The sequence below is a fragment of the Chrysochloris asiatica genome, unplaced genomic scaffold, assembly GCF_000296735.1.
Source record: "Chrysochloris asiatica unplaced genomic scaffold, ChrAsi1.0 scaffold00136, whole genome shotgun sequence".
Taxonomy (NCBI): domain Eukaryota; kingdom Metazoa; phylum Chordata; class Mammalia; order Afrosoricida; family Chrysochloridae; genus Chrysochloris; species Chrysochloris asiatica.
Window position 1 is genome coordinate 2,502,674 of NW_006408654.1, and position 20,389 is coordinate 2,523,062.

Consider the following 20,389-nt stretch of genomic DNA (forward strand, 5'->3'; position numbering starts at 1 on the left):
AGTTTCGAACCGCTGACCTTAAGGTTCGCAGCCCGATTCGTAACCACTACGCTACCAGAGCTCCTATATATATATATATTTTTTTTTTTCCCCCTTAATTCTTCATGAATTCTATAGAGAAAGTGAAAGACAGGTCACAATGGGAGTAAATATTTGCAAATCATACATTAGACAAGGGACTAATATCCAGAAACAGAAAGAACTTACAACTTAAGAATGAAAATAACAATACTTAACAATAATAATAATAATAAGAATAAAAGAGCAAAGGACCTTAACAGACAGTTTCTAAATAAAATATTCTAACAGCCAAGAGGCAGACGAAAAGATGTTCATTGTTATTAAAAATAAACATAAAAGATGTCCAATTCATTATTGTTGTTAAGTGTTGCTGAGTCAGTTCTGACACATAGCAACCCTGTATAGGGTTTTTGAGGAGTGGCTGGTGAGCTTGAACCACTGACCTTGCAGTTCAAACGGACTTTACAGTCCAGAACATTAACCCACAGTGCCACACCACATCAGGACTCATTAATGACATGGCAAATCACAATAACAATGAGAGTCTACTAACCTAGTTGTTGTTGTTGTTGTTAAGTGCCGTCGAGTCGGGTCCGACCCATAGAGTAGGAAGGGAAAAATTTTTTAAAAAGGAAAATAACAACTGTTGATGAGGATATGGAAAAACTGGAACCTTCACACACTGGTAGTGAGAATTTAAATGGTGCAGTCACTTTGAAAACCAGTTTGGTAGTTTCACAAAAAGCTATAGATAGAGTTGCCATATGACCCAGCAACTCTACTCCTATGCAAAAAAACTGGAAGGATATTTTACATTAAAAACTTACACATGAACAAAAAACAAAAAACAACCTTACACATGTGTATTTATGGAGTCCTGATGTAGCACTGTAAGATAAGCACTGGACTGCTAACTACAATGTTGGCAGTTGCAAACCCAATACAGGGTCACTATGAGTTGGAGCCACCTCAACAGCACTTAACAACAATAGCATAATAACCCCAAAGTAGAAACAACCCAATGTTTATAAGTTCATGAATGGATAAACAAATTGTAATACACCCATAGAACAGAATATTGTTAATGTTAAGTGCCATGGAAGTGGTTCAGAATGGAGTATTAGTCATAAAAAGGAATAAAGGACTAATGCATGCTACATCATGGTGGACATTGAAAACATTATGCCAAATGAAAGGAGCCAGTCATTCAAGGACACATATTATATGACTATATGATACACTTATATGAAATGTTCAGAATAGGCAAATCCATAATGACTAAAAGTAGATTACTGTTGACACTGGTCAGGGCTAAGAGAAAATGGGGACTGACTATAAGAAATACAGGGTTTATTTTTGGGATGATAAAAATTTCCTAGAATTAGATATGGTAGACACCTGGTGTGGCGCTTTAGGATCAGCACTTGACTGCGAACCACAATGTCGGCAGTTCAAATTCACCTGCTGCTCCTTGAAAACACAATATAGGGTTGCTATGAGTCAGAACCGACTAGACGGTATTTAACAACAACACTGGTTGCAGAATTTTGTGAAAGTACAAAAAAGCCTAACGAACTGTACATTTACAAATGATATATTTTATGTTAAGTGAATTATATATCAATAAAGCTTAATTAAACAAACAAACAAACAACAAAACCAAGTAGTTAGTATTGCAAATATACTTTTCTAATTTAAAACTTACATTTTCTGTAAGGGTCATGTTTTCTTTGCTGACCTTTAATACTGCTGTCATTAATGCCAGATTTATGGTGTTGCATTACTTGATTTAGTTCTTGTGGTAAAAGTGTGCCCTGTAAATTGAAATTCTTATAAATTAAACAAAATCTTAGTATTATAACTACTTCTTTTTCTCAAGTTTCAATACAAAGTCATTTGTTATTTTTATAAAAATAGATAGCTCATTAGAAAAAAGTTAAGTAATGCAGAAGAGTAAAGAGAATTTAAAAACACCCCTCTAGTTCCCATCACCCATAAAGAACTATCATAATATAATAACTATTACTGCAGACATTTCTCTATTCATTAATTGGATAGAAAGAGGCACTGAAAACAATTTTACACAAATGCTATTTTTCAACAGAAAGCATTAAATATTGTTTAAATTAATATATAAAGACGCTAAAGTAAACAAGAGAAAATAACCTGTAGACAAATGCTTTTTTCACAACAGAAATATCCCTTTATATTAGCTTCAAAATAGTTCCACCTTTGAGGTGGGAGTGGGAAGTAAGTGTAAGGGGTGGGGAACTATAGAAAAAATAAAACTGGGTATGTGTAAGGTAAGGGATGAGTATCCCTGGGTTATTTAGAGCATTTTCTATTTTATTATGTTTTAAAATTTCCATAAAAACCTATTAAAATGAATAATTTCTTATTCTGCTATGAAAGTTAAGAATATTATTAGCTCATTTACATTCACTTTTACTTCTCTTTCTCCCCTTCCTGATTTTTCTTAAATACTTATACTGTCAAAGTTTTCAAATGATACCAGATAGTAAGACTGATTACAAAGCAACTGTATTTGAGATAGTATAAATAAGGACAGAATTAAATTACATATAAACGTAAAGATTTTTATCAAATTCTTTTGTGTTTTTGATACGGAGGAGAAGCCTGATGGCAAAATAAAACCAAGTAGTTAAAATGTCAACAAGTAAAAATGGAGGCTGGAGATATTTAATATAATTTTCTCACAATTTTACTTTGGGTAGCTCAATTTTTTTCTTCTGAAAACAGACAATCATGTGATAGCTGGTATCAGGCAGGGTTAGAAGTATTTGTGATATGCCTAAGTGTGAAGGAAGGTTCAATGTGGTGAAAGAGGTAAAAGATTTCTACCAGTATAGCACAATAGCTGGTAGGGTTTTTGACACTACGGAGACGGATCAGAATGTCATGATGAAAACATGGGTACAAGTAACTATTCTGTGAGTGTGTGTGTGCCAGGCATGAAAAAGATATACTTTGCATCCATTATCTTAATATCATGAAAATACTATTTATGTTCATAACAGTGCTGTGATATATTTTGATTCCATTTTATAAATGAGTAAACTGAGGCTCAAATGATAAGCTGTCACAAAGAACTAAATAATGGAAGAGATGACATTTGATCTCAGATTTATTTACCTTTAAAATCTAGCTTCATGGTACCACTTTAGAGAAAAAATGTGCTATAAATGTAATTAGAAAACAAATATTCTAGTGTTGACTCTAGTTCTTTGCGTTCTTTTAAAAAATGTGCTCTAGCTGAAATCTACATAAAAAAAGTCTAGCCTATACTGGCAAAAGACTGTTAACTTTATTGGCAAAATATAACAATATTTTTTCAATAAAAGCTAATTTTTTATTATGGTAACTTCTGAATTTCTCATCACATGAGAAATTAGGCTGCTTATTAACATTTCAGAATTTGTTGTTGTTGTTATGTGCCATCGAGTCGGTTCCGACCCATAGCGACCCTGTATAGGGTTTCCGAGGGTGTAAATCTTTACGGGAGTAGAAAGCCTCATCTTTCTCCCGCGGAGCAGCTGGTAGTTTCGAACCGCTGACCTTAAGGTTCGCAGCCCGATTCGTAACCACAGAGTTAATAATTGTTGTTGTTGTTATTAAGTGCTGTCGAGTTGATTCTGACCTAACAGTGACCGTGTTTAGGGTTTCCAGGGAGGAGCTGGTGAGCTTGAACCACTGACCTTGTATATCAAACTGACTTTGCAGTCCAATGCATTAACCCACAGTGTCACAACAGGACTACAAGAGTCATAATTGGGGTCTCATAATTCTTGGAGGAGTGCTGGTGTGGCGCTGTGGGTTAATGCGCTGGAACATAAAGTCAGTGTGAACCACAAAGTCGATGATTTAAACTCATCAGCCACTCCTCGGAAACCTTATACAGGGTCGTTATGAGTTGGAACCGATTCCCCAGCACATAACAACAACAATTCTTGGAACACTAAGGATGTAAAAAACATGAGTATGAATGATCATTTATACCAGACGATTCGTCCAGTAGATTCTGAGAATCATAATATCAAGTTGTTGAATTCTATCTTCAGGAATTAGTGTGATAACATGAATAGCAGAACTTCACCTAGACTGTGGCAAAACAGTGAGAGAGGAAAGGGATTTGGAGTGGAAGGAATAAAAGGAGCACATTTCTAGAAGTAAAAATTATCTGCTCATGGAAAAGGGAAAGCAAAGAGACCAATCTGACTGGAATGGATGATTTTACCAAGTAGTTGGGCATGCTTTGTATAAATCAGACAAAGGTAGATTATGGAAAGTCATAGATATTACTTTAAGGAGTTAAGGTTAGTTTTTGTAGTACTGAACAAGGAATCCTATACATTCTAGAGTGTTATAGGAACACAGTACTTTAGGTATGGAAAAGATTATGGAAGTCATCTAAATCTAACGCTTTAATTGAATAAATAAGCAAAAGAGGCCCTGGAAAATGACAAGATTTCCTTAGTTCTTGTCACAAAATCTGATTTCCTGATCCAGATTCCAATGCCACATTCATCACACCACACGACTTCAGGGCATAAATTGAGTCCAGACCCAGAAGCTCTTATTAATTAGCTAGACACTACCCAAATATGCCTTGGGACTAACACAGATGAAAGAGCTCTCAGAAAAGATTAATTGGAGTCATTGTGTGGTGCTTCAGGATAAGCAATGGACTGTAAAGTTGGTCTGAACAGCAAGGTCAAAGGTTCAAACACACCAGCAGCCCCTGGGAAACCCTATATAGGGTTGCTATGAGTTGGAACCGACTCAACACACTTAACAACAACAAACAATGTAAGTAAGTCTAAAGGGAAAGAAGAAATGGTAAGAGCAGAAAGGAAGTTAGTCCAGGTTTGAGATGACCATCTAAGGTCCAGTTATCTGGAATTTACAAGGAATTGAAAGTTTATGGTTTCATTAGCAATGCAATTTTAGAAAGAAAAACCAAATAAATATCTACTCCAAGCTTTTGAGATTCTATGGCTGGGAAATGGTGAGATAACCAAAAGAAATATGGATTTACATGAGGTCAATTCTGAGACATATTTAGATTGAGGTGATGGTAGGAACTCCTGCTACACCTATGCTCTAGAAAGCTGGAGATTCTGAATTCAATACTGAGTGAGAGGTTGGAACTAGAAATATAGATTGTGTGAAATCAGCACACAGGAAAGAGCTGAAGCTACCAGTTAAGGAATACAGCAAAAGAGAAAACAAATAAAAATAAACTGATGTTAAGTTTTGGAGAACATGTCCAGTGAAACAAGAATTAAAAAGTTGGACAAGGCCAAGGGTAATGTTTTCTTTTAGAACAAAATTCTTTTAAAGTACTTGTCCCTTATTTCTCTTCTCCCTGTATCTTGGTAAACCCATTCTATTTAAATCTTTTATTCCCATCATTTCACTGAAACTGCTCTTGTCAAGATTTCCAATGATTTCCATGTGATAAACCTTACGGCCAATTCTTAGTTATCACCTTAATTGAGCTGCTAACAGCATCTGACAAGTTGATCACTTTCCTATAGACATCTAGATTTTACTTGGCATCAAGAAAGCCATGCTCTCCTGGTTTTCTTCCTCTCTCATAGGCTGTTCTAGATCAGTGTCTTTTGTCAGTTTCACTTAATTTTTCTGATTCTTTACAGATAAAGACTTAGGGATTAGACTTCTCTATCTACATCCATTTTCTTTACTTTACATTAACATATATAAGCTATTTGGCCAAATATAACTGTCCAAAGCTGAATTTCTGATTTTCATCAACAAAGCTACTTGGCCTGCAATCTTCCCCAACTCAGGGAATACCAAAATGCTCCTTGGAAGTCAGGATGACAAGACTTCATCTCTCTTGCTTTGGACATAGTATCAGGAGGGGCCAGTCATTGGATAAGGACATCATGCTAGGTAAAGTGGATGGTCAGCTAAAAAGAGGAAGATTCCCAATGAAATGGAGTGGCAGTAGCAATAAGCTCAAGTTTAACAATGATTATGAGGATGAGGCAGCACTAGGCACTGTTCTGTTCTGCTGTGCATAAGGCCACTATGAGTTGGAATTGACAAGAAGGCACCTAACAACAACATCCTTTCAGTTATTCAGATCTACCTTTAGCTAGAAGGCCTCAAAATGCCCTACCCACACTTGAGTTACAGTCAAGTAATCAGGTGCCGCCTTCATTTCCCTCCCTGGGCCAGAAATGCTTTTACATAAGAGGGGTTTCAAAAGGTTTGTGAAATAATTCTAGTATATTTTATTTTACTTCTATCTTTTTACTTTTTGAAATACCCTGGTATATATATATCTGCATTCTTAGCTCAAAATGTCTATATTTAGAGGCTTCTATATCAATGGACCTTAAGTCTTTCCTAAGCATCTCTGTTGAGCCCTCATTATGAGGGCCCTTGAAGACATTTTTCTTCACTTTTACTCAATCTGTTCATAGCCTTGCCTCTTCTCCCTCATCCCGGACCGTGGGCCATAAAATAGCAAAAGCCTATTTGGGGGCTCCTTCTGCAATGAGATAATCCCCCAAGCCCATCCATCTGCATTAATGTATCTGTCCTTTGCCAATGCCTTTTGCTGGTGAAAAATGGAATGTTGGGGAAGTCAGCACCTTCTTTCTGATTTCTAGATTATACTATCAACATAAGTGACTCCCTGGTATGGCACTGTAGGATCAGCACTGAATTATGGACCACAAGGTTGGCGGTTCAAACCCACAGTTGTTCCTTATCAGGCTATCAAAGCTGTTGTTTAAGTGATATTGAGTCAGTTCCAATTCATAGCAACCCTATATAGGGTTTCCAAAGATCTGATGGTGAGTTAGAATCACCAATCTGGTGGTTCATACCGACCTTGTTGTCCAGTGCTTATCGGACATCGCCGCACCACGAGTCCTAGTAACTAGTAAAAATTAGAGTAGGAATTCATTCCTTTTCCCCTTCCTCCCTTTGGCTGAGTCTCTACTCTCTTAGCAGCATTTCTTTCTCCTCTAAAACTTTATCAAGGAATGTGATTTTGTTTGCTCATATGTAAAGACAATCAATTGCCAACAGAAAACTTATACTTAAATGGAAACAAATACATTAATGAAAACCAATAGGGCCCTTGAAGATTTTTAAATGTAGTTATCATTTTGGGAAAAAAAAAAAAAACTTTGAATAAAGAGAAAAAAAATTTCTAAATTTTTACTTATAGGTCCAACATTTTAAAAATACGTCTGTAAAAAGATGTACATTTATGGTTACAACTGTCATTTTCTTTCTTTTGTGACTTAAGGAAAAAAAGAATCACTGCATGCTTAAAAGAGAAATATAAAAATATTTATTATGTAAATGAATTGTCTATCAAACATGGTATACTAACCTTCTCTTGAATAGCTGGCTGAAAATATTGACCCTTTCCAGATCCTTGTAAGGACTGCCAAATGTTACAAAATTCATCATCTTCTTTAGGAGATACCTAGCAAAACACAAGCAAATTCATCAGGATATAAAACATGAATAAAGATTCTTATTAAAAATCAAACAATTTATTCTCTAGTACTAAAATAGGTATAATTTGTACATAAACATATGCTATGAGGAAGAAGACATTCAGGTGGCCAACAATCATATGAAGACATATTTTCAATCACTAGTCATTGTTGATGTTGTTGTTAAAGTGCCTTCGAGTTGATTCCGACCCACAGAGACCCTGTATAGGGTTTCTGAAGAGTAGCTGGTGAGCTTGAACCACTGACCTTATAGTTCAAATGGCTTTGCAGTCTGGCACATTAACCCACAGCGCCATACTAGTCACTAGAGAGATGCAAATCAAAACAACAATGAGATATTGTATCACCCAAGCATTAATAGCAAAGTTCAAAAAAGCAGAAAACAAATGCTGGCAAAGGTTTGGAGAGACTGAGACCTGCCTGCCTACATTACTAGTGTATAATCGTCTTTTATGTTGTTAAAAAAAGGTATTTGCAATGAAGAAGTCATTGATCTTGCAAAATTCTATCATGCGATCTCCAGCATCATTTCAATCACCAAGGCGTTATTTTCCAACTACTGATCCTTCCTCATTGTTTCCAATTTTTCCATTCCAATCACTACATTTTGACTGCATATTTGATCAATTTTAGACTGAAGAAGTTAGCAGAATTCTTCAATTTCATCATCGCTGGCTTTAGTGTTGGTGTGTATATTTGAATAATACTGGTCTTCTTTGTAGGCATATGGATATTATCCTGCTACAGACAGCATTATACATCAAGATAGATCTTGAAATGTTCTTTTTTTAAAAAACTGTCTATTGTGAATTATGTGATAGTTTACATGGGAGAATATTAGTTTCACATTTATCCTATCGTGTATTGTTACATTTGAAATGTTCTTTTTGATGATGAATGTGACATCATTCTTCTTTGTCATTCCCAACATAATAAACTATATGATTTTTTTATTCAAAATGGCTAATACCAGTTCATTTCAGCTTACTAATACCTAGAGTATCAACGTTTATGTGTTTCATTTTATTTTTGACAACTTCTAATTTTCCTAGATTCATACTTCTTGCATTCCATATTCCAATTATTAATGGCTGTTTGAAGCTGTTTTTCATCATTTTGAACTGTACCCCATCAGCAAGTGAAGGTCCTGTATTATCATGGTCAACTCTACTTTGAGGAAGCAGCTCTTCCCCAGGCATATTTTGAGTTCATGTCAACCTAAGGGGCTCACCTTATGGCAGTATACCTGACAACATTCTGGTGCTACTTATCATGTCTGAGTAGTCAATATTCTGGTGCTATCTGGCAGTGTTCCACTGCTATTCATCAGGTTTTCAGTGGCTAAACATTCAGAAGTAGTCCGCCTCTCCTTCTTCTGAGACTTAGTCTAGAAGTTAAACTAAAACCTGTCCACCATGGGTGACTCTGTCAGCATTCAAAATACCAGTGGCATAGCTTCCAGCATCACAGCAACATGCAAACCACTACAGAGCAACAAACTGACAGACTCGTGTAAGTGGTGGAGCATACAGGGGCAAAAGGATGAGAACTTGTTAGATATTATATAACATCTTAAGGCATGAGTTGCTGGGTGTGGGGGCTAAGACCATAGTCTCAGGGGACACACTGGTCAATTGGTATACCATAGTCCACAAAGACAATGTTCCACATCCTATTTTGTAACAATACACAAAAAGACAGGTATATTTAAACAATACTGCAGTTTACCAAAAGACACATAGGAAAGTTCAAACCATAAGTCTTGGGGAATTCTAAAAATCAGTGTTTTGGCTAAGTTATAAACATGTCTATAGTGCAATTAATTACATAACTCTGATAATGTTAATGACTGTTATAAGATCAGTTTTTAAAAATAAAACAAAAAAACCCCACACCCAAAACATAGGATGTTGAAGACATTTTGCTTGTTGACTTTCTGGAGGGCCAAAGAGCAGTAACATCTGCTTATTATGAGTATTTTGAGAAAGCCAAAGCTTTACCAGAAAATAAGATTCTCTGGGTAAGCTTCACCAGAGAATCCTTCCTGACCATGACAATGTCCCTGTTCATTCCTCTCATCAAGCACAGGCAATTCTGTGAGAGTTTAGATGGGAAGTCTTTAGGCATTTTTCCTTACAGTCTAGACTTGGCTCCTTTGACTTCTTTTTGTTTCCTAACCTTAAAAAACCTTTAAAAGACACCCATTTTTCTTCAGTTAATACGTAAAACAGACTTCATTGGCCTGGTTAAATTCCCAGGACCCTCAGTTCTTTTGGGATGGACTAAATGGCTGGCATCATCACTCATAAAAGTGTCTGGCATCATCACTCATAAAGGTGGAACTAATGTTGAGAAAGTTTCTATTTTTTAATTTTACCTTTTAGTTTCATTTTCTTTTTCATGACTATATATGTTTCTGATTCTCACATGGCATTTCCTATTAACCTTTTGAATTCCTCTCACATGTGTTTAAGTGTGTGTATGTATGCAATATTACTGTCTGTTGGTTTCAGAAGGAATGGGCTGTACCGTACCAGATATTTTGCATTTCTACTTCTACAATAAAAAAGGTAGCTGGTTTAAAAAAAAAAAAAAAAAAAAGCACCCCAAACAGGTGACTAGCATCTGGGATCACTCATGAGCTACCATCTAAGAGAAGAACACAATGGTGACTGGCTACCACTACCAACTGCTCTGAAAAGGATCACATTAGCAGGTCCCAGAGAGAGTGGAAGAAAACGTGAAACAAAACTCAAAATTGTAAAGGAAAAAAAAAAAAGACCAAGCTTACTGGTCCGAAAAAGACTGGAGAAACCCTTGGCTACTCTTCAGGTGGAAAGGAACTTACCCTCTTGGCCCAATTTTAATCCAAGCAGTAGATAGGTACATAAGGAGAACAACAATACTAGCAAAGTATGCTCACCATTGAATGGTAAATCATTCAGCATCAAAAGGGCAACATTTACTTAGGAACAAAATTGAGAAGGGATAAGAAGGTGGGTAGAGTGGAAATAGGAAGCACAGAGAGGAAGTGGGATAACTGTTGTTGCAGGGAGAGGATTGCAATCATTGAGATGAAACAAAGTGTATTATTTGTTGTATGTAAAACTGATGATCTTGTCTATAAACAGTTGTTGTCACTCAATTCACAACAAGAAGTTTCTTAAAAAGGTATTCTATGAGGGAGCTGTACAGGGTCGCTATGGGTCGGAACCGACTCGACGGCACTTAACAACAACAACAACATGAGGGAGCTTAAAACGTTCATGATAAAATGGAATTACAAAAAAATTTCCATGAATTTTTTTTAAGCTCTCTTGTACTGGTATGAAACTAATCTTTATATGAATGGGTATCGAATGATTTAATTAAAAAGTACAACAAACTTTTTAAACAGATTTTCCAAAATAAGCACTCTGACCAATAGTCTCCCAATACACTAATAAATTATCACAAACTAACATCTAAATATTTTATTTTTGAAACCTTCCTTTCACACTAAGGTAATATAATAGATTAACAAATTAGCTCTCACTTATGAGAAAGTGATTCTATGCAGAATAAAACTAAAAAAATATGCACCACAATTTAACAGCAGTAACTATGAGATTTGAGAGTTTTTATGTTTGTATTTCCTTGGTTACTATCTACACATCTGTGTTCTCTATTTGTTCTATAATAAACCTACATCATTTAGGTTGAAAAATATTTGGTTGAGGGAAAGATACGGGGCCAAGGAATTAAGTAAAGTTAGTGTGGCACTGTGGGATAATGTACTGCACCGTAAGTTGTTTGAATTGCAAGCTCACCAGTTGCTCCTCGGAAACCCTACACAGGGTTACTATAAGTCAGAACTGACTTGAGGCACTTAACAACAAGAAGTGTCTTAAACAAGAAAACACAAATTTTGTCCTGAAATGAAATAAAGGAAATCATTCATGAGTTCCTGGTAGAAACCAGAAAGTGGGTTTTGCCTTTTAAATGTGGTAAAGATATATATAACAAAACATTTATTGTTTAGACATTTTTTACGTGTAAAATAAGAGTATGAAAATTGTTTTCGATAATCAAGCTTTTATTTCAATAACTTTGAAATTTACGTCATCTATAGCAGATGCTGCTGCTGTGGTTGAGGTACTGTCAAGTCCGTACTGACTCACAGTGACTTTATGCACAACAGAATGAAACACTAGCCAGTCCTGCATCAACCTCATAATCACTGATACACTTGAGCCCATTGCTACTGCCATTGTGCCAATCCATTTCACTGGCACTCTTCCTCTTTTTTGCTGACCCCCCCACCCACCCCAGACACACTTTACCAAGCATGATGTCCTTCTCCTGAGACTGGTCCCTCTTGATAATGTGTCTGAAGTATGAGAGACAAAGTCAGGCCATCTTGACTTCTATGGAACATTCTGGCTATACTTCTTCCAACAGATTTTTTGTTCTTCTGGCAGTCCATGGTACTTTTAATATTCTCCTCCAGTCTTCCTTATTCATAGTATAACTTTCATAAGGATAAGAGGCTGTTGAATATAACACTGCTTAGGTTAGGTGCACATTAGTCCTCAAACTGACATCTTTGCTCTTGAACACTTTAAAGAGGTCTCGTATAACAGAGTTGCCCAATGCAATATGTTGTTTGAATTCATGACTGTTGTTTCATGAGTACTGATGGTATGGCTGATCTGAGCAAAATGAAGTCTTTGACAACTTCAATCTTTTCTCCATTTATCTTGATGTTATTGACTGGTCCAGCAGTGAGGACTTCTGTTTTCTTTAAACTGAGTCATAACACATGCTGAAGGCTGTGTTCTTTAATTGTCATCAGTATTTTAAGACCTGTTTGCTTTCAGCAAGCAAGGCTGTTTCATCTGCATATTGCAGATGCCATGTTCTTCTTCATATAATCCAGCTTCTCAGTTTGTTTGCTCAGCATACAGACTGAATAAGTATGGTGAAAGGATACATCCCTGGCACACACCATTCTGATTTTAACCATTCAGTGTCCCCTTGTTCTGTTCAAATGAGTACCTTTTGGTCAATGTATATGTTCGTGATAAACATAATTCAGTGCTCTGGAATACTCATTCTTCGCAATATTGTCATGATTCACACAACTGAAATTCTTTGCATAGTCAATAAAGCACAGGCAAACATTGTTCGGGTATTCTCTGCTTTCAGCCAAGATCCATCTTTGTCTGAATCTGGCTTGAGCCTCTGGTAGTTCCCTATCAAGGTACTGTTGTAGTTGTTCTTGAATTATCTTTAGTAAAATTTACTTGTGATATTAATGATACTGTCCAGTGATATCCACATTCCACTGGGTCACCTCTCTTTGAAATGGGCACAAATATGGACCTCGTCCAATCAAATCAGTTGGACACATAGCTGTCTTCCAAATTTCTTGGCATAGATGAGTGAGTGCCTCCAGTGCTGCATCAGTTTGATAGAAGATTTCAATTTGTATTCCATCAATTCCCAGAGCCTTTTTCTTTACCATTGCCTTCAGTGCACCCTAGACTTCTTTCTTGTCTTCTTAATGACTTTCTGCTTTCTTCTTGTATGATGTTCTTGATGTCATCCCACTTCAGTCATCAGTGTCTAATGCATCAAATCTGTTCTTGAGATGATTTCTAAATTCAGGTGGGATATGTTCAAGGTCATATTTTGGCTCATGTGGACTTGTTTTAATTTATAGCAGATAGCATGGGGTAGAGTGTATAAGAAATAAATTTAGATGCTAATTTGAAAAATAAATATATAAAGAGAAAATATGTATAGTCTCAAGCTCATTATTTAAACAAAATGATTTTTTTTATGTAACTGTAATTTTATAATAGTTAAAATGCTATCAAATGCATTGTTCGGCTTATAATAATTTTAGAAATTTGGAATTGACTTGTTCCAAACTTTTTGAAGAAGGAAAAACTAATTTAAACTAGATATTCAATTAGTTATTAATCAACTATTATGTACACAGTGTTTCTTTGATTTGTAAAAAGGATACTGATATTAAAGACTGAGTGTCTTACTTGAGTAGGAACAAAAAGTGATTGAGGGGAATGGTTGAGGCCTCCCAAACGCCCTGATGAAACTGATGAATTCGAGCAATAATGATTCACAACTGGTTGAGGTTTCACTATGGCTGTCAACTTCTGATTTCCAGTTTCAGAGCGACTCCCGTGAGAAAGATTCACTAAGGCACTTGTTGGCAGTCGATAACCTCTACCAGGTAAACACCTAAAAATATAATAATATTAGCGTTAGAGGGAAAGAATATTACATGTGCTAGGGGGAAGGAAAATAAAATAAATTTTTAGGGGGGAAGACAGTCCATCATCAAGGACTCCTGGAGATATAACAGCTGTATGCTACTATGAACAAATTGGTAGTTTCAACCAGCAGTTCCACAGGAGATAGAGTTGGTGTTCTGCTTTCTGTAACGATTACAACCCAGGAGACCCTACAGGGCAGTTTAACTCTGAGTCAAATCAACCTGACAGCACCCAGCAAGAAGCCCATATTCAGAATTAATAAACAAATACAGCATTTGGAGAGCATAGATAGGAAAGTCTTGCAGTTACCAGTCCAGTGTGAATCCTACAGAATCACAACAGTGCCGCCCTCTTTCCCTGTTGTTGTTAAGTGCCATCAAGTTGGTTCTGACTCATAGCAACTCTGTATAGGGTTTCTGAGGAGTGGTTGGCAGGTTTGAACCTCTGACCTTGTGGTTAACAGACCAATGTTTATCCTACAGCACCACACCAGGAGTTCCCCCTCTTCCCCTAGTTAATTAATATTCATCCTTCAAGTCCCACCTTAAATATCACTCCCTCAAACATGCCTTTCTGGTGCTCCTGATAATCAGGATAGGTATCCAAGTTGTAAAAGAGAACAGCGTTCTGAAGGTGACCACTTGGTATAAGGAGTGCTGTTGGTTGTAGCTGCTGTTAAGTTGGCTCTGATTCATGGAAAGCCTCTCTGTACAACAGAATAAAATGGTATGTTTCATAATAACTGGTATGCTTAAGTCCACTGCTGTAGTCACTATGAATTCTGAGTATCTCCCAACCATGGGGAGATATCTTCTAGCACTAACTAATATCATTGATTCGGTTTTGACTTACAGCAACCCTGTAGAGGGTTTCTGAGGCTATGAATCTTTAACGGAGCAGAAAGCCTCATTTTTCTCTCATGGACTGGCTGGAGGATTCGAACTGCTTACCAACGCACAATCCACTATGACATCAGGGTCATTAATAAAATTAGAGGAGAAAAGAGAAACTAAGTTAAATTGTGTTTAGTTTTCCTGCTAATTTTTAGAAGATGGACAAGAAAAGTGGGAAGTATTTCATTTTATCCTCACAATAACCTAGTGAAGTATGTATCTTCAGTACAGATGAGGAAACTGATGGTCAGAATGCTTCTAACTAACTTATCCAAGGTAACGCAAACTTTAAGTGGGAAAGTAACACTTTAATATACCATGATGCCTCTTATTCTGTCATGACCCTTTCTACTATAATTTTAATCTTTCTTTTTATTGATGCTTCCCAAAAATATACTTAATCTTACCCATGGCTTACAAGTCCCTGCACAATAAAGACACTGCTCTTATCTTACACTTAAGCGTAGTGATTATGAATCGGGCTGTGAACTGCAAGGTCAGCAGTTCGAAACCACCAGCTGCTCCACGGGAGAAAGATGAGGCTTTCTGCTCCCTTAAAGATTTACAGCCTCAGAAACCATGTTCAGGGGCGCTATGGGTCGGAACCGACTCAATGGCACTTAACAACAACTTCACTTAGTCTCTGAAGCTTAGCCACAGTAGCATTCTTTCAGCTCCTTAATGAGTGAAAATGCCCTTTATTGCATGTTGTCCCCTCGCCCTGAAGCCCTTTTCACTCTTCCTTCCTCTTCCTCTGTTGTTGTTGCTGTGTGTCATTCAGTCAGTTCAAACTTAGAGCAGCTGATGGTTTTGAGATTCCAACTTTGTGGTTACCAGTCCTGTGCTTATCCTATAGTGTCACACTAATGCCAGCCTCTTTTCCTAGTTAACTATTATTAATTCTTTAACAGCTTAAGTATCACTCCCTCAAACATGGCTTTCTGGTACTCATACATGTAATAGCGATCTGCACCACTCTTTCCAAGCATTAAGCAATTTTAATTAACTGATCATATTGTAATTAGTTGCTTAGTTTTCTCCTTCAATAGCTCTACTGAGGGTAGAAGTTATGCCTGTTTTATTCACAGTTATATCCCAAGTATCAAGTATGTTGTCACATAAAATATCAAGTGAAACTCTGGATGACAAAAGAAACAAGTAAACAATGTAAAATATAATCACACAGATACATTCCCAAACATTTACAAAGTGCAAGTAACATCTAGAAATACAAACCTTATTGTTAAACCTCCAGGAAATTCTTCATCAAATAATACTTCAAATAGTACATCAGCTTCTCTATTAGCTATTAAAAGAGAGAAAGGGAGTTGGGAAGGAGGAAGAGGATTAAAAACACATGAGGAAATCAGCAAATAATTATTTGAGCACTCAAAATAATTTATTGTTCATATTTGTATATTATGGATATGAAAACTGGTAAAATAATAAAATGACCTTCACCTATGATAAGTAACAGAAAGCCAATACTGTAGAAAACCATTGTGCCCCATTTCCCAATTAGCTAACAGTTAGTTTCTATTTCATATCTATGATTCCTATATATTTCTTTATACTTCAACTACAAATGTATGCTGGTAAGCGCTGTCGAGTCTGTTATGACTCATAGTGACACTGTATAGGGTTTCTGAAAAGCAACTGGTTAAGTTTGAACCATCGAATTGGCAGTTCAAACTGACTTTGTGGTCCAGTGCTAATTCTACAATGTCACACCAGGACATGTTGTTGTTGTTAATGTTCAGTGCCATCTTGTTGGTTTCGACTCATAGCAATATATCCCTAAAAGTATGTAGTACATTTTTCAAGTTTTTAACCACTATACATATGATATCAAAGAGAATAAACTCTTCTGCCATTTACTTTTATTTAGTTCAACACTGAATCTGTGGGATTCATCAATTTGAATATATGCTCAGTTTTCTGGATGTACATTATGCTATTTATGGAAATACCATAATCTGTCTATTCTACTAATGAACAGTGAGGTTGTTTCTGACTTTTTGCTATTATAAACAGTCTGTAAATGCTTCCTATACAAGTGATTGTTTGCTGGGAATGTACTGTTGTATTTTGCTTTTAAACTGTTTTATCTGGATTTAAATGACATAAATTATACTAACTTAAAAGGACACAATTTGATATGTTTTATCATTTACATGGGGAGCAGTAGCTCCATAAGATAAGCACTGGACTGGGAACCACAAGGTTGGCGGTTTGAGCCCATCAGCCACTCTGCAGAAGAAAGATGAGGTTTTCTGCTCCTGAAAAAGATCTAAAGATTTGGACACACTACACAAGGTCGCTATGAGCCAAAACCAACTCTATGGCACTTAACAACATCGTACACATATAACCATGAAGTCATCATAATTAAGATAATCATGCCTGGAATTTATTTTGTGTCCTTTTATAATCTAACTCTTCCTTTCTTAAACACCACTAAGAATCTGCTGTCAGATTTGTATTTATACAATGTTATATAAATGGTATCATACAGTATACTTTTTTGGTATGGCTTCTTTCACTCATCATACTAATTTTAAGTCATCCATGTTATGTGTAATTTTTTCATTTCTTATTGTTATCAGTATGAGTTGTATGAATATCCAATACGTTGTTTATCCCATCATCTACTTATGGCAATTGAATTGCGCCCAGGGTTTTGGTTACTACAAATAAAACTGTTATGAAGATTCATGAATAAGTGTATTTGAGGACATATGTCTTCATTTCTCTTGGGTAAATATCTGGAATGGAATATCTGGGTCCCGGTGTGGCATTGTAGTATCAGCATTGGACTGTCAACCATAAGGTTGGCAGTTCAAACTTACCAGCTGATCCTTAGAAACCCTATACATGGCTGCTATGAGTCAGAACTGACTCAGAGGCACTTAACAGCAAAAACAATATGGAAGACTAATGCTTAATATTATAAGTACCTGACAAAAAATTTTCCAAAGTGATTGTATCATTACATACTCACAAACAATGCATGTGAGTTCTTGTTGTTCTGCATCCTTGCTAACACTTGGTAGAGTCAATCTTTTACATTTAAATAATTGTAGTTGGTATGGTGTGGTAGGATCAGCACTGGCTCACTAACCACAAGGTTGGCAGTTCAAATTTACCAGCTGCTATTCGGAAACCCTATACTGGTTTTAAACCCTATGCTATGAGTTACTCGACAGCACTTAACAACAATAGTTGGTGTGTGATATGATCTTATTTTAGCTTAAATTTGCATTTCCATAACGACTAATGAAAGATGTTGAAAATCTTTGTGTGCACATTTGTTATCCATATATCTTTTGTAGTGAAATATATATTCAACTATTTTGCCCATTAAAAAATTAGGTTATCTTATTATTGAGTTTAAAAAATTCTTTATATAAGTAAAGAATTTTGTTAGATGTTTTGTAAATATTTTCTTTCATTTCTGTGATAGTGTCTTTTAAAGAGCAAAAGCTTTTGAAATTTGGATGAAATCCAAATTATACTTCTTTATATAGTTCAGTTTTTTTTTTTTTGGTTCTGTTTAAAATATCTTTGCCAAACCCTAGATTGATAAGATTTTCACCCCGTTTCCTTCTAGAAGTTCTATAATCTTAGCTTTCATATTTGAGTTAATTTCTACAGGGGTTCATTTTTTACATATAGTTATCTAGTTGTTCCTTCACTGTTTGTTAAAAACATTACTCTTTCTTCACTGAATTACCATTGTTAGAAAATCAGTTAACTGTATATGTGTGAATCTGTTTTTGGACTTTATATAATTGATCTATGTAGAATGGCATGGTCCTATGGTAGACTGGAGTCCTGGTGTGGTGCTGTAGGATAAGCACTGGACTACAAAGTCAGTTTGAACCACACGACTTGGCAGTAAAAAGTCGCTTCTTGGAAACTATATACAGGACTAAGATTTTGAGCATCATTCTATAGGATAAACACTAGTGTGCTAACTGCAAGGTCAGTAGTTCAAACCAGCTGCTCCTTGAAGACCTCATACAAGGTTGCTATGAGTTGGAACTGACTTGACGGCACTTAACAACAACAACTTATGCCAATCCACATTGCTGTCATTGCAATAGCTTTTAATAAGTTTTGAAATCAGGTATTATTACTTCTCTAATTAGTCTAGATTCTTTGCTTTCCATATGAATTTTAGAACCAGCCTGTCAATTTTTACAAATAGGATGCTGGGATTTTGAATGATAGTGCTCTGAATATGTGAATCAAAACAAATGACATCTTAACAATATTGAGACTTCTGATCCACCAACAAAGTACATCTCTCCATTAATTCTGAGTGTGTTTAATTTCTCTCCGCAGTGTATGGTGTTTCTTAGCATACTTACTGGTTCTTTTACATGTTATGTTAAATGTAAGCCTTAGTAGATATATTTAATAAAAATTTTTTTTTTAAGTTTCAATTTCTAACTATTCATTGCCAGTATCTGGAAATATAGCTGATTTTTGCATACCTTGCATATAATTTAATCAGATATTACTATCAGAATTACAAGAGGTCTTGTTATATATTCTAACCAGCCCTTGGTGTTTCTAAAGGTTGGTGATATTTATTAAAAATCTTCTACAATTTATAGCTAAATATATGAAACCATTTGTTCTCACTTTTCCTTTATTTCTAGAATTACATACCTAAATATGGTATTACTTTTATTTTGGGAGTTTTTAGAGAGACAATTAAAGAGATTTTTGTAAGCCAAAGGGCATCATTTCTCTGATAGTATTTTTGTACATAATTTAGCGAAATTAACAAATTTAAATTAACATAAAAATTTAATTTTCAATTATTTTAACTATAAATTCATTATGTTTGTTTCTCCACAGAAACCATGAGATTTTAATAAAAATTAAGACCAATCTCTGAGCAAGATTCAATGAAAAATTAATTAAGGATGGATGATAAATTTTTTTTTCTTAGTTTCATGAAGACATTCATACTCATCAAAGCCTTGTACAATTGTAACTGGTATAAAAAAACCTCCAAATTCTCAGCAGGCCTTTCTCAACTTACCGTTTTTTTTAAACGACTTCCCAAATGATTATACAAGATCAAAAGATGAATTTCTGCTGCAAAATATAACCTGACTGCTTCTTGGCCTTTTGGCTAAGATTAATTAAAAAAATATATATATACTAAAATGAAAAGAAATTACAACATATGAGGATGTAATTTACCCCCTGATTTATAGATGCCTGCAGCACAGAAAAAAGGAACACAAATTTCTGTTTTATTTTATGGTATAAATACAGTTGAAGACACGCCAAGGATTGTAATCTTACCCCCTTTAATGCCTATAATGGTGCCTCGAAGGCCAACAGGAACTGAAAAGTTCTCCCTCACATTTACAACACGGTCAAAGAGTCGAAATTCTGCATCGCGATCAGGAATTACTCCATGTTGCTGTTCTAAAGGCTGAAGAAAAGAACGCTATTCATTCTAATTTGAAAAGACAAAAAATGTGTTTTTCCATATCGTTAAATAAATATATTAAAATAAAATTTATTCCTTCTACATTTTCAGAGTGAAAGCAAACACTGTGAGTTCTTTGGTACGAAACTTACTCTGTACAGCAAATGGGGCTTCACTGTCACTCGGACCTTCTTGCTATTCTTTCTTTGCTGA

The 20,389-nt window shown here is 35.6% G+C and overlaps 1 protein-coding gene across 3 annotated transcripts in view; it reads right to left on the bottom strand.

Annotated features, from left to right (window-relative positions):
- XRN1 (5'-3' exoribonuclease 1) overlaps positions 1 to 20,389 on the bottom strand; it is a 223,618-nt gene that overhangs the window by 42,646 nt on the left and 160,583 nt on the right. For all 3 annotated transcript variants that reach the window (XM_006869856.1, XM_006869855.1, XM_006869854.1), the window contains exons 28-33: positions 20,329 to 20,385; positions 20,047 to 20,179; positions 15,958 to 16,027; positions 13,586 to 13,793; positions 7,418 to 7,513; positions 1,727 to 1,835 (exon numbers count right to left, since the gene is read on the bottom strand). In XM_006869856.1, coding sequence (XP_006869918.1) covers positions 1,727 to 1,835; positions 7,418 to 7,513; positions 13,586 to 13,793; positions 15,958 to 16,027; positions 20,047 to 20,179; positions 20,329 to 20,385 — 673 coding nt within the window. The remainder of the gene's footprint in view (positions 1 to 1,726; positions 1,836 to 7,417; positions 7,514 to 13,585; positions 13,794 to 15,957; positions 16,028 to 20,046; positions 20,180 to 20,328; positions 20,386 to 20,389) is intronic.